Source organism: Anoplopoma fimbria, chromosome 2, assembly GCF_027596085.1.
Source record: "Anoplopoma fimbria isolate UVic2021 breed Golden Eagle Sablefish chromosome 2, Afim_UVic_2022, whole genome shotgun sequence".
In the NCBI taxonomy this organism is placed as follows: domain Eukaryota; kingdom Metazoa; phylum Chordata; class Actinopteri; order Perciformes; family Anoplopomatidae; genus Anoplopoma; species Anoplopoma fimbria.
The window spans coordinates 25541015-25555576 of NC_072450.1; the positions used below are offsets into that span (position 1 = coordinate 25541015).

Consider the following 14562-nt stretch of genomic DNA (forward strand, 5'->3'; position numbering starts at 1 on the left):
CCCAACGTTCCACTGCTGACGTGCTGCATTCAGAGAGCGAATGCATGCAGTGTAATTCCGATCCGAAAATGGTTCCAGCAGCTCTCTTCAAAACCGGGAGACAGTTAGTAGGAGAAGGATTAAGTGTTGTTTACATGTTGGAAAAATGAGTTATATTCTCTAATAATACAAAAGAAAGGACAAGACAGGATGCTACTGCAATTCTGTAAAAACAATTCTATGCTTCTTTTCAAATTGGAATCCCTCCAACGTGTATGAATCTAAAGGCTCGACGGTGTTGTTTATGAATCTATGGTTCCCCATTATTCTATGACAAGCTCTTCTCTGGGGGCTTCTGGAGCATCCTCAATGTCTACCATCTCCCCACGGTCATATCGCCAAAGACTTTAGGCCAGAAATCTGTGTGACGGGTTTTGACGTACGTAGTGATGACAGCTGTCATGGCCGCTTCAGAGGCTGCAGGGGAGAAGGTTCGCCCAGACGCCTCAGACGCCCATGAACGCAGCTAAAGCCCCCGCTCCCCATTGACCAATGAGACGGAAGAATGAGGCAGTCAGGAGAGCCGTGAGCCCGCCTCCCTCGGCCCTCGAACACTTCCATTCGTCCCTCCTCCCTTCGGCCTGCTCCTCCGCTCTGATCACCGTCATTTAAAAAATAACTTAATGCATGGCTGCTCCCCCCGATGGCCCCCCCCTTCTCTTTCTCTACTGTCCTTGCATTCTCTTTTTTTCCCCCTCTAGGACTGTACCATCCGAGGCTGTGTAGGGAGGAATGGAGGATGGAAAGGAGGCTGAAGGTAGCCAGGGGGGTTGGGGAGGAAAGAGGCTGGGCCTGAGACTGGAATGTTAAGCTGAAGCAGAAACAGCATCGGCGTAACACAGTACACACTGAGGGCAGAGGACAACAGGACATGTAACAGGCTAAACTGTATGTTAAGTACATTTTTACCAAATCACTGCTCAGGTGCTGTGTTACTTTACAAACGTACATTTAAAGCCCTGTATTCTAGCAGCCTACGGATGACATCGAAATTATGAAATAAAATTCACTGCCATGTCAGAGGGCCATGTTTCACCACATTATTCACACAGCCTGAGGAGATTTGTCTCTGGCAGGTGGTTATATTTTACTTGCCTTTATGTCATTAAAATGTAAATGTAAATACATTGCATGTGTAGCTGTTGGCTTAAGGCAGATTTGTCGCATTCTTTATGTCAACTCAATGTTTCATGGTTCCTATAGCGCATGCCAAGAATTCTAGACAATCAAATCCAGGCAGTGAGAATATCTGATGCTCCTACTTTCACTCCTCTTTGCTCATTAGCACCAAGACACCTTTAAATAAATCCAACATACAAGATAACATAGTATACGTTCTACTGTGAAATTGAAAGGATGACTTATTTGTTTGAAATCAGGCTTGACAGTTAAAGCTGAGAATTACAAACACTGTATATGCATTAATAATTCCTTCACTGATTGATTTGGACCATGCCACGCTTATAGCGGGTGGAGCATACAAGGACCATTTAAATCAATGCGTGTGTCTCCACATTAAGCCGTCGCATCAAATAAAAAACCCTAATATACATATTTCATTTTCCATTTATGTCATGCCCATTAACCGGAGCTCTGGATAGTTGTGCTTTCTCATGCTAGCTTTCAAGCTCTTCACAGAAATTCAACAGAAAAAGCTGACCTAGAAAATATAAATAGATTTGCATGATTAATGTTTAGCGTCTTGCTATCATCGACAGTTAAAAAGTTCATAACTAAGACATTGTCTTGGGCTTGATGCTAATTTCATCCATTCACACAGTCGGGGTTTCAGCCTCACTAGAAGGAAAATCTGCATATTTGGATGCAAAGCTGCTGTCCAACTATGCATAGTTGGACAGTAGGGCGCTACATGGGCAGTGGTGACTATGGTAGCCTCCTCACATATTTGAGAGATGGCCCAATGCGCTGTCTCTGCTCTCCTTCTTCACCCTGGAGCTCCAACGCAGCTAAAGAATGGGAAACGTAATGCTTCCTCTTCACTCTTTATCAGTCCTTTACTCTTCCGGCTGAATGATGATCTAACTCTCTTCACATTAACTCTGATTTAAGGTCAGGGATCACATTCATGATAGTTTACATTTTTATCTCATGTTCTCCTTACTGCAGCCCGGACAAACTCAGTTTATACTCATCATGGTGATGCATTTATGGGAGAGTCCAATACTCAGTAGGCTGCTAAATAACATTTCGATTATGGCTCGGATTTTCTGACCAACAGCTTGTGAATGCGATGTTGTTTGGAACCTGACAGAGGCCTCAGACGCTTGAGTTACCACCAGCACACGAACGCACCACATACTGCTTAATCACATATGCTCCAATGTGTAAATACTTTTATATTCACTTTTTTCTAAATTGATTCAGTAGCATTAACTGGCCAAAACCTGAGGATGATCTGAAACTGGAAAATTGTGTTGGAAATGAGCCAGTGTGGCCTGTGAACGAATGACACCCTCTTTCCTTAATTTTTTTTAACTCTGTCATTATGTTAGTGGGCTGTTAGAAACTCCTTCAACCACACGTTTGGTTCAGGCTGGACTGTTAAAACACTTTGCCTTGTCTTGCATTAACATCTCCGTTCCTACGGTAACAAATATACTGTAGATCCTTCACGTCCTTAAAACATATGTTCGTGAACAGACACACACAAAATGTCCAACATCATTCAAAAGGTACACGGCCCCACAGCCTCTTTTGTGTATCGCCTTGGTAACCAAGCCGCTCGTGTGTTGCCTCACCGATGTCTGACAGGAGACAGATCGTTGTCGGAGTGTGTCAACATCCAGCTTCACCACTCCAATGCAAACAGCCTCAGGTCTTCATGCAAACTGCAGTGTCTGACAACACGGTTGCGAGGGAGCTAAGCTGTCTGCTTATCAGACGGACTGGTGCAAAGTGCCCTGGCCCTGCAGTTCAAACTCTGGAGGTCAGGACATCCCTGGTGGTTGCAAAGTGATTCAGGGAGGGCAAACGCCACACAAAATAAAATGTGTGCACTATGTTAGGTACGATTTTCAATACCAGACAGCAACAAAAAAACTCTAAACCTAAGCTATCAGAGAGCTCGTACATCACAGCCTTAATACTTCCTTGATGATCCTCTATAAGCAGCACTTAAAGGAGGCAAAAATACTTTATGAAAAAAGATTTATGCCATCATCATCGCCACAGTGACTCACTGAGAGTGGCAGCGTGAGGAACTAAAGTCTGGCTGCCCAGCGTGCGCTGCCGGTGGAAAAACTGAATCAGACACACAAGCAAAACACACAACTGAGGAGGGAGAAAAAAATAAAAGGGAAATGATCTCCAAATAAGGAAGAAATTCTAAAATAGTGTGTGGCTGTTTTGATCAGGTAAAACCCAGAATGAAACTTCTGTCCCAAGTTAAAAGGTGGTTTCGTTTGAAGAAGATTGTTTGGCATTGAACTCTTATCTTTTGTGGCTTTTGGGAGTGACTTTGTGTTTTAATCAACTAGGTGGGTGTGTAACAGAACTAATTAAAAATCTAAAAATCTAATTCTAACAAATGAATTATTACAATTCACTGATTAATTCCTGTCTCGTAGCTCAGGCCTTATGCTATTGTAACGGCATGTGGTAGAGAGAGAGGCTATGACTCGGTCTACACACTGGGTGAACAAGGTCTATTGTGTGTCAGGGTTGTTCAAGGTTCAGTGTTTAACCAATCCTGTTCATGGTCTGCTTCCAATGATGGGTGGTCTTTTCTCTCCCGTTCCTGAGTGGACCAGGCGGTCACTGCTAAGTATAGTAAGAGAATGTGAAGTTAAAAGGATAAGAGGGCCACAAGAGACCTGAAACATGATGTACACTCAATAAACGGAACAAGATATTGAGTTATACCTCAATAATGCCTTTGAAAGTTCTCTCCCCCTACATTTTCTATGTGCTGACCCCTGTAACCGATTATGTAAACCAATTAGGAAATGACAGCAAACACTGTTCAATAGTATGTTAAGTCTGTTAAATAAGTCTTCAACAGGCAATGAACCATCGTTTTGGCGTCTTTGGGTAATATCCCAACCTTGTTGTAAGCAGAACACAAAAAGAAAAAAGGGAAAAATGAACTTTGACTTGAAATAAATGGGCTCTATATGTCCAAATAAAAAAACTAAACAGGTTGGTGTTTAATTGTTCTAGCTGTAGGGAATGCGGCCCCCTTACTTAACGGGTCGAAGCTCCACAGCAAAGACATTTACACCTTCAAATGAATGTTCTACTCCCCAGCTACCGTCACCCTTTAAAGCATATCAGATCAACCCCAACGGGTTTCATCAATTGGGTGGATGGAAAAGTGTTTCTGAGAGCCCTAGAGAAAAAGAAAATCTTTCATCTATATTTATCAGCCAACCAACCCCGCAAAAACACAACTGGAGACATTTTTTGAAAACTTCACATAACACTGCAGAGACCAAGAGTCTGCTGCTGAACATTTTGAATATATATGTCACAGGTAAAAGGTCCCAGAGGAGATAATTAACAGTAGGGTGGCACTGCATCACAAAAGACGTAGCGAGAGTGAAAACAGCCCTGTGTTAAAAACGTTAAAAACAATATAATGTGCTGCATTGGTGGTGGTGGTGGTTGTGTTGCTTCAGGTACTGGTGAGACAGAGAGTCCAGTTTGGCTTATGGGCTGCAAAAACACTGTACAGAGTTTTTTTTTAATACTCACAAGATTTTGCGACGCTAAAAAAAATATTTGGACGCTATTATTTTATCTAGGGATGTACCCAATGAGTAATTCTCCAGACGTTAAAAAAAGAGGTTGAAAATTAGACTGGTCGATTTGTCTAAAAGTTAAAAAAAACAACACACATTTAGCACAACTTTAAGGTAAAAAGTAAGTATTGCTTATATTACCTTTTATCACAACTATCACAAGGTAAAAGAAACAGTAGATCTACTCCGTTCATATTACAAAGTAATCCATCAGGACAGAACAGAACACCACTCTTTCATATCCAATCCTGTTGTTCGTTCAATAACCTGAGCATCCTTGAAACACTTTGTGCTGATCAATGTAATGATATATAAGTATCTTATATTACAACGTCTCTAGTTTTTGCAGATGAGCAGTAAAAAGAATATCCCGGGTTCGGATTCAGACAGGAAGCTGCAATCTCTTTTTTATGTGTCATCTGCTGCAGATATGTCTGTCCAGTTTTAAACAAAGAGCATCCTGGTAATAGAGTTAGGCAAACACAATGCACCTGCAACATCCTAACTTTACCGCATGCTTCCTTTGCTCAACCACTCCAGTCTTTCTCAACTATTAACAACCAAGTAAAATACTGAGTAAACGATAATCCTCCAATTTAAACAGTATGGACATAGAAAATGGAAAACAAACAAAATGAAAATAGCATCTGCACGCTGAGGGCGGCCATCAGTCAGTCCATCCTCCTGCTGCTTCCTCGCTCCTTTGTCATCGAGAGACGGAGAGAGAAACTACAGCTCTGCTCTTGTTTAGTCCTCCATAAACGTCACTCGGGAAGTTTATGGTCGACAGATGCTCGAGTAAATGAGGGTACTTTATTTATTTTTTACCCCCTCTTCCATCGTGTCCTCACTCAAGGAAGGGGCTTGACGGTCACCGACGGCGACCCGGAGTTAACCTCCCCCTGTGTTGCCACGGAAACGGAAGAGCTGAGAAAAAGGGAGGAAGCCAGGCGGTGGGAGTTACGACCCGGCGGAGTGTTGGAAAAGAGGAGCGGACTGGAGTCTCTCTTTTCATGTATAATTATCTCTGTCCGCCTCTGTCTCGATGCTGTTGTGTCTCTTCAAGGCAGAGGCACCTCTGGCACACACACACACACACACACACACACACACACACGCACACACACACACACAAGCTGCTGTCTGCTCATCCAGCCTTACTCACTACTTCTGAACTTGCAGTCTGCAGCCGGCTCCACCAGCAACAAGGAGATCTTTCTTCTGACACAGCTGGCTTCCTCCAAGATGGCGGGGATGGCCCACAGGCTGATTTTGAGCCATAACATAATAGAATCTAACAGCTGTAATTATTAAAGTGCTTTCATTACAGATGTGGTGATTAACTTCCAGTGTTGCAACTGCTGCAGCACTCCCTCTCTCAGACACCGCCCCGACAACGGGCTCACACACAAAAGTGCATGGAGTCACACATTTCTGCCTGCTGCAACCGAATCCAACACGTCTGCCTCAGAGACACTCAAGACTCGGAGCACATTTCAGCATTACCCAGGAAACAGCAGCTGGTTCACAGGATGGAAACGAAGTAAACGCCAAGCAGGGGAAACGAGTGATTGGAGTTGAAATACACCTGCCTCTAGGAGGCCCAACAGCCACACAGCTTCCTGCCATAAGCTACACCATGACGACAAAGGAACATTCCAGCCTTTTAAAAGAAGCAATTGGTAAAAGGATAGAAGAAAATTTCCAAAGGCGATGCATATCAATCAGAGCACAGTAGGGATAAAAGAATTATAGCACAGCTGTGAATGTACCTAGTGTCTGTGTGAGGGCAACGGAAAGGGGCTCATGGCTCACATAAGATACTTAGGTCCATACTGTACTGACACACAAGTCATGTAGTCGTGTATCTTGTCTATGTTTTGAGATTTGACTGAAGTATGACTCCGAGAGAGAATACAAAGTCATGCAAATTGCAGCAATCGAACGGTAATCATTCCATACCATAACTGCCTCCATGAGCCGTGTGTGTGTGTGTGTGTGTGTGTGTGTGTGTGTGTGTGTGTGTGTGTGTGTGTGTGTGTGTGTGTGTGTGTGTGGATAAGTGGGAAAAACTACCATAACTAACTCCCCGTTGTTTTCAGATCACCTGCAGGCACCTGTTCCTTCCAGCTCACACACACTATCTGTGCTTCACGTCTCCCAGTACTATTTTTCTTGATCAGTGATGCGTAAGATGTATAGTGCAATACACAGTCCCCCTCGTTAAGACAAAATATATACAAACGTATATAAAACATACATTTATAGGCACCGACTTGTTGAACTAGATATGTGTGAAGAGAATAAATCATTTTTGTGGACACAGATTTTAGTCAAACTTGCGACAAACGTACCTGGAGTCTCCTTTGCCGTGGTTAGCTCCACCAGGATGGAGGATGGTCTGGTTCTTCTCCATCTCCACGATACATTTAGTGTTTAGATCCTTTTCTGTGGATCACACGACACATAGTGTTACAACACAAGATAAAAAAAAAAAAAAAACCACAACATGTTTCTACTGTTATCCTTGATCCTCTTAAACTTTTTACACAATGTCAGGGATGCAGCACACAAGTTTAATAGTTATATTAGCACAATTATTTCCTGTGGATGATCAAGTTCAAACAGCTGTGTGAGCGGGCCGGGTAACATGACCTTTGAGTGAGAATTAAGCCAATCAATCAAACAGGACTTGTTCAGGGAATCGGTTTCTCTCCTTCCTCACACACACACACACACACACACACACACACAGACACAGACACACACACACACACACACACACACACAACTATTGAGGCTATGTTATTAAGGTTGTAGTTTTACCTACTGCAATTTCACCTTCCCATCAGAAATAGAGTGCTTTTCCTAAACTGCAAGTTAATGCATTGGTGCAGAGGAACTCTCTGATCTCTTCTTGACAAAAAAACCCAGATAATTCACATGTTCCCAGTATAAAGCACCACATATTGTGTTTGTTTTCATAGCTGAGTCAGTCTTCGGATCTTCTAATAGAAGCCTTGCTGTGAAAGTAACCAGCAGAAGAGATGGAAAATAACAACATGAACCGCACTGGAAACTCACAAGGCCGGTAAGTCTCTCCATTCATCCAGTCTTGCCAGTGAGTCCTAATGATGGTTGTCTAAACATGCCAGCATGTCCTGGGCATCCAGTTTTGGGCAGAACTGGTTGTTCATTTAAAAGTTTTTATTAAAAAAAGCATTTGACAATTGGTTACTTGCTGAGCACATTCATTTAACAGTAACAGAAGTCATGTCTCAACTGCTGGTGAATGTTTTTTTTTTTTTTTTTGTTTTATGGCCAATTGCTGCAATTTATTAAACTGACTACACCAATGTACTTAATTACTAAAATAAAATGTCTTGTTAAGGGTCACAACATTTTTTTAATGAACATAATTAGGAGCATACAAATTAGTTTTTTAAGAAAATACTTGTAGCCTGTATGCTAATCAATAATACAGGATCAGGTCACCCACATGCTTGTCTCTGCAATCAGGAAGCTTGTCTGTCAAAGTGGGCAACAAAACTCAATGACATATTCAAGCTATTTAACCTGATAAGATAAAAAGGTGGGACTCAGGATTCTTGGCCCCGCCCCCTATGCTGCTCCTGGTGGGGATATACTCTTCTTGTTTGCCCCCTTCCACAGGTAGGGTCAGAGGTCAAGGCTTGAACACACTCCTTTATTTACACATCAGTGTTTGCTCAGGGACACTAGGGCAGAGAGGGGGCTTGCTGGTAATAACTAATGTCCTTCAACTTAAAGACCTGGTTCAAGCCCCCCCATGTAAACAAGCATCCATCCTGTAGTTTAAAGTGTATCACTGTATTGGCTATCACCGTATTTACATGGACTGCTAGATATCTAAGACACAATCATGACCCCAGATGACTGCAAATGATCACGTTTCCATTATGCAGAACTTTCAGCAAATGTGGACAGGAAGAAACGGTCCGCGGTTTCAATTCCTTTCTTTTACAGGAACTGTCTTAAGCAGTATTACATTTTGACAGTTTATGGTATTTACGCCTTCAGTTGATTTTGTCTGATCGGGGCATGACTACTCTGAAGCGCGTACAGTACAGTGACTTAGTCATGATAACGAATTGGTTTCACTTTCTCAAAGTCAAGTGCAATATCCAGGGTTTATAACTGTGTATGGGAGGCGGGGCCATTTCAAATAAACCTTTCCTCCATGCGTGATGACTACACCACACGACCACTTATTGCTTTTGTGAAGAGGAGGAGCGCTGTTGCAAGAAGCTTAGCATTCTTACCGAACACTACCGGGCAATACCTGCCCACTCTGTTCCTGTTTTCAACTGCTGTGTAAGTGGACAGCAGGCTGTGTGTGTTTTCCATGCCAAACTATTAGCGTGGTATTGTTTTCCTAACAAACACATAGAAATCACCTTTTTATCTGGCTGGAAAAGCAGGTAGAAGTCGCTTCACAAGTGTGTTACTTTCCCTCAGAGTGGCTGCTTGAGTAGACTACTCGAACTTCCCATTCAAAGTCAAATGCTAACATCATTTCCCTCCCTGAGATGCAAAGGGGAATCCCAACCTGAGGAGCTCTAGGTCTGAGGAAGAAGCTAGCTGTGCCTGTGCTAACCAGGACCATTTGGGATTTGGGGCTAAACAGAGGGGTAGAGCCATGGAAACTTGGTGTCAAAAGGTCAGAGGACCTGAATCAACCTCCAATTATTCTGCTGTCAAGGATACTACAGAGCAAAAGAAAAGAAAGAAGCTGGGTGAGCCAACAGAGAATGAGTGACTAAAAGACAAGATACAGTTAAAACAGGGGGACTGACACAGAGAGGCTGAGCTTTCTCTCCTCTCTGCTGCTGCTGCCTACATTACCCATGTGCCCCTACTGCTGCAGCTTCACTTCCTGGTAACCAGAGGGGAAAGTGTGATGTGGTGTGGTGGTGATGAGGATAAATGTGCCCATTGTTATCTGCCTCTCCTTGCTCCATAACCAGCGGCTCCCACTTTCCACTTCTCTCTGGTGCTTCTACCGGTGCTGAGGTTTTGGCACTGCGGCCCTGCCATCGGCCAGGAAGCCGATTGGCCGCAGTGTTTTGCCGTTGCTACGCCTGGGGTTGCTCTGTTCTTCGAAGGCCACAGCCATGGGAACACGGAGCATTACGCAACGTTAGCAAATATTCATTCAGACTCACTCCCTTCCTGCCTTTGTCCAGCTCGGCTGTTACACCACCTCTCCTCCTCAACCTGGGACACGCAGGGACAGTGCCCCTCGAGGTTAAAGAAGCCGGCTTATTATTTCAGAGTCGCAGGTCTGAATCGCTGCACCAGCTGGGGAAACGTGGACTGCTCCTACTGTGTCCTGAAGCAGAGGACAGGCAAGGAGCTGTACCTGAACTGAGCAGCTCAAAGAATTTGTAGAGGCCTGGATAGCAAACGATGTGGAGCTGGATTTTGTTTTTTTCTTCAAGGGGCAATTCAGTTCTTCTGAACTGACATGTGACGCAAGAAATGTGTGTCCACTCAGAGCTAATTTAGTATTCTGGGGCTATTTGAAATCATAAAAGTCTTACATTAACTCTGAGATATGGACAGAAACTCCATTCAGACAGGGATCAGAAACACACGAGTGGAAACGTGGCACCGCTGGTTCCAAACCCTTTACCACTGCCTTTAGTAAGCCATCAATTTGCCTGCTCGCTCACCTTCACCAAAATCATAATTAACCTTCTCGTGCTGAGCAACGGAAGACACGTGCAGGACCTTGTTTACACTGTTAACAGAAAAAGCCTTTTCATGTTTCGAAATCAAGCACCAGTAAAGCTGGACATACAGCTACTGGGAACACAGGTTTTTCTTCTTTTTTTAAACTTGGCTGCAGCCAGGAGACTTTGGTCTTTTGGTGGACTTGGCTTCATTGAACTCGTCTACTATTGACAGGGTATGTGTTGGTGCTTTAATCATGGTTGTTTCAAATGAAACAAAAACACAGGAAGGATTTTGTGTTCTATACTCAGAGTACTGAGAGTTCAATCAACACTGGAATTAAAGTGGAACACAAAAAAGGAGGTGGTGGTGCGTCAGTAAGGTAAATCTGGCAGACAGTTTTGCCATCACCTGTACCTGACTAAACAAGTTCACATTTACAGCTGAAAGTGAACATGGGCATACTGGGAAGTAGTCAAGAAGATAACTCCTCCCATTAGCTATGAATAGGATGTGGCCAGAAAAAGGCATTACAGTAAATTCCATCCCTTTATGAATCCAAACGTACCTGATCTGAAGCTGATTTCCACCAGATCTAACCTGTGCCCTACCCATCTCTGTCTCACTGTTTAGTAAACGAGAACGGATTCATGTTTGTCTTCCAAAAACTAGAAATACATGGAATTTATTTGCATCCCCAAAACAAATGTCCAACCTTGCAGTGTCACGACTGAAAACCAAAAAGAAAAAAACCTCCTGAGTGCTCAGTTTCTCCAGATTAGAGTTCATGGTAGATCCCTGCTTAAGGGAACAGTGTGGTGATCCACTGCCTTGGTCTTGTGACCGACTTTTCCAGCTCACAGAGGAGAGGGAGAGAGAGAGACAGAGAGGGGGAGAGAGAGAGAGAGGGAGGGAGGGTGAGGGAGAGAGATAAACGTGATTCAATCTGCCAGTTGTCGGTCAGCCACTCTGCCTCAGCAGCTCTCCTCCTCCTCCTCCTCCTCCTCCTCCTACTTCATTCATGGGACACATGGTCTCCCACGGCAAAAACACGGCTTGGCAATCGACCAGGAAAGGTCACCCGTCCTTTACTGTGTGGTGCACTGAAAATTTGCAATATAATTGACCGGAGCATTTGCACGCAAATGTGTGCAACACTGAGCCTTTGTTACCCCGGGCTTTTCTAAAATTAGGGACGAGGATTGTGACAATACGTAGACAGAACATGTAGCGGCCCGGGGGAGATTGGTGGACTGAAGATACGTGAATGTTTGCCAAATGTTAGCGAGGCAGCGATGACGGGAGTAAGAGAAGAATAATTCATCATCACTGAGCAACTTCATTTCTAGTGAAAAACCACTGATGCCCCTGAGAAGAGCTGTTTCTAACATATTGCTTGTGTGCACATTAAATGTTGTTCCAGCAAGTGACAGATGAAGTCAAGAGGCTATTGGCATCTGGGCATCAGCCAGCGAAGAAGACAAAGCGTCTGGACTTTTTTTAAACAGTAGATCTCACACAGCAGCACAGCTTTAAATCTAGCTGGATGGCAGGCAGCCATGAGGGAAGCCCTATGGCAGCACTGTACAAACATGTGCCATCAAGCCCACAGCTTTTTTTTTTTTTTTCATCTGCAGGAGCTCATTTCACTAATGGGTGGGTGAATTCTGACTGGCATCCCAATGCCAAGAAAATTAATTAAAGCCAGCCTCCTGTTATGGTGAAATGCAGTTTGTTTACAGTGGCTGTTTCTGCATCGTACACACCTAAAAAGATTGTCAATGTTAATCTGGTGTATTCATATTAATAATCTGGCATTCAGATGCACCATGGAGACAGATGGAGCCTCCATGCACAAGCACTGGTGTGAGAGTCAGGGTAACAACAGCAGATCCCCTCACCTCTCCTGTTCATGGGCCGCACACGGACAGCCACCTTGACATTGGAGTCGTCCAGGCTGGGCTCCCCCATGCTGGCTCCTTACCCCGGGCGAGGGGAGGTACTGCTGCTCCCAAACAAATCAGCTCTTCAGCCAAACAGTCATCCAGCCAGCTAGCTCCGCTCAGCTTTGCTCCATAGACCAGGCATGTCCACGGGAAGAGAAAGAAAAAACAAAAAGCCTTTGCAAAATCCTGCAGGAAGCCAGCCTCTCTGCCTCTCTGCTGCTGCTTATCTTCTTCTTCTCCTGCTGCTCATAGTCCAGGCCGATGTAAATCCACTGCAAGGGAAGGGAGACATGTAAATGAAGTGGGTTGTTAAAGCAGCTGGTGGATGTGACTGAGCAAACATGCTATTCTGCAACACACACACACACACACACACACACAAAAAAAAAAAAAAAAAACGGGCTAGCCAGCTAATTTGCCAGCCACACTGAAGGGCAGGAAAGGGAGAAAGTTTGGTCCCTTCCCGGCCGTCTGACCACATAACACCCCCGGACACAACCCCGCCCTCCAGCCACACACCTGTGCGGACTCATCCCGGAGGTGACGCCGCTGTCCTGCACGTATAACGGGGGAGAGATCCGCAGAGGAGCAGCCGGGCGATGATCCTCCTCCTCCCGATGGAGTCCGCCGTGTCCTCCCTGCGCGGTCAAGCTGGAGGCAGCGAGCAGCACCAGCACTTCCGCCGGAGTGTGCGGCCCTTCAAAATAAAAGCGCGTCGGTGAATCTAGTGTCGCGGTAGCTGCAGCCAGTGTCCACGGGGGGACAGCGTTACCCACCCGGTGTGCGAGAGAAGCTCAAAGCACCGGTCCGGCTCGGTTGGTCTGAAGTTCGCCTACAGCTGTACACGCCTACAAGGGAGAGCTGACTGAGTAGCAGCTTAGTTTCTGCTTCTTTTTGATCAAATATGGGGGAAAAAACGTGCCTGTTACCAGATGTGTTGAAGACCCCGGTCAGTCACATGACACTTCCGCTGTCCACCGTCAAAGTAAAAACACTGTAACGTGACACTTCCTGCTAACGCCTTCAGAATAAAACCACAGTAACGCAGAGTCAGTCCAGTTTAGTTTCATTGCATTCAGCTTCACATAAAAACACAATACAGCACAGTAGGATACCTTTGGCCTAACTAACACTAACTAGTAAAAAAAAAAAGCTTATTATATTATATAATTTCCGTATTAAGAATCCACAATTGCAGCCATTTAAAGCAATTAGGCTTCAATATATCAATGCTGGCATATATTGTGTAATTTAAAATAAACAATAACAAAAATATGTCATCTGCTTTTTTACCTGCTATCCAGTCAGCTAGTAAAAGACTCAATTAGAATTAAGAGTTGGTTAAAGAGTTCATGATTAATCAATGAATACAGCACCATTACTTGTTATGTACTTTGATGATAAAGATAAAGAGATAAAGATAAAGAGGTTTTTATTGTCATTGTAGTGATACAATGAAATTCTGTTTGGTAGCCCTCAGCCAGCCAGCAGCAGCGAACAACAAACACAATAACAACAATATACAAGATACAAATACACAAAAGGAATGAAAACTTTACCATGTACGATGATAGATTCATACATAGTGTTAACATTAGGTTAACATGATCAATTGCACAATATGACACATGCAAAACTCCCAAGTATTCACCAAAATGAGCAATTAATCATCTGTATTGTTTAGTTAAACATGTATTGATATTTAGTTTTCAGCTCCTTTAGCTATTTTTAATATTTCTGTAAATCTTACGGCTCCTAATCTAAAATTGCAGCAAATACCACGCATCAAACATTTAACAGTTACTAAACATTTTTTTTATATTTTTATAACGGAATCAGCTATTATGTTGAAAAACAAGGACCGGAAGTAATGACACATCCTTCAAAGAAACAAAGGATTCTTGTCAATTTAAATTCCGACTGTGCTTTGGGCCTATGAGGCTGGGAGGTTGCTGACCCCTGCTGGGCACATTTGGTACTACGTGACAATATTACTATGAAACAATGAGGCACTATCTTGCCTAATATTAGGCACCATGCCGTGAAGGAGTTGTTCCTTTTTTTTGTTGTTGCTGAAACTAAAGTCATGATTGACTAAACAT

At 43.7% G+C, this 14562-nt stretch overlaps 1 protein-coding gene across 1 annotated transcript in view; it reads right to left on the reverse strand.

Moving 5' to 3' along the window:
- The window catches only part of kif13ba (kinesin family member 13Ba), a 40640-nt gene extending 27279 nt beyond the window's left edge, over nt 1-13361 (reverse strand). Inside the window, 3 exon segments of the mRNA XM_054608512.1 lie at nt 7154-7247; nt 12416-12732; nt 12980-13361. Of these exon segments, the coding sequence (XP_054464487.1) occupies nt 7154-7247; nt 12416-12485 (164 nt within the window). The 5' untranslated portion in view covers nt 12486-12732; nt 12980-13361.
- Nucleotides 13362-14562: the final 1201 nt, after the last annotated feature.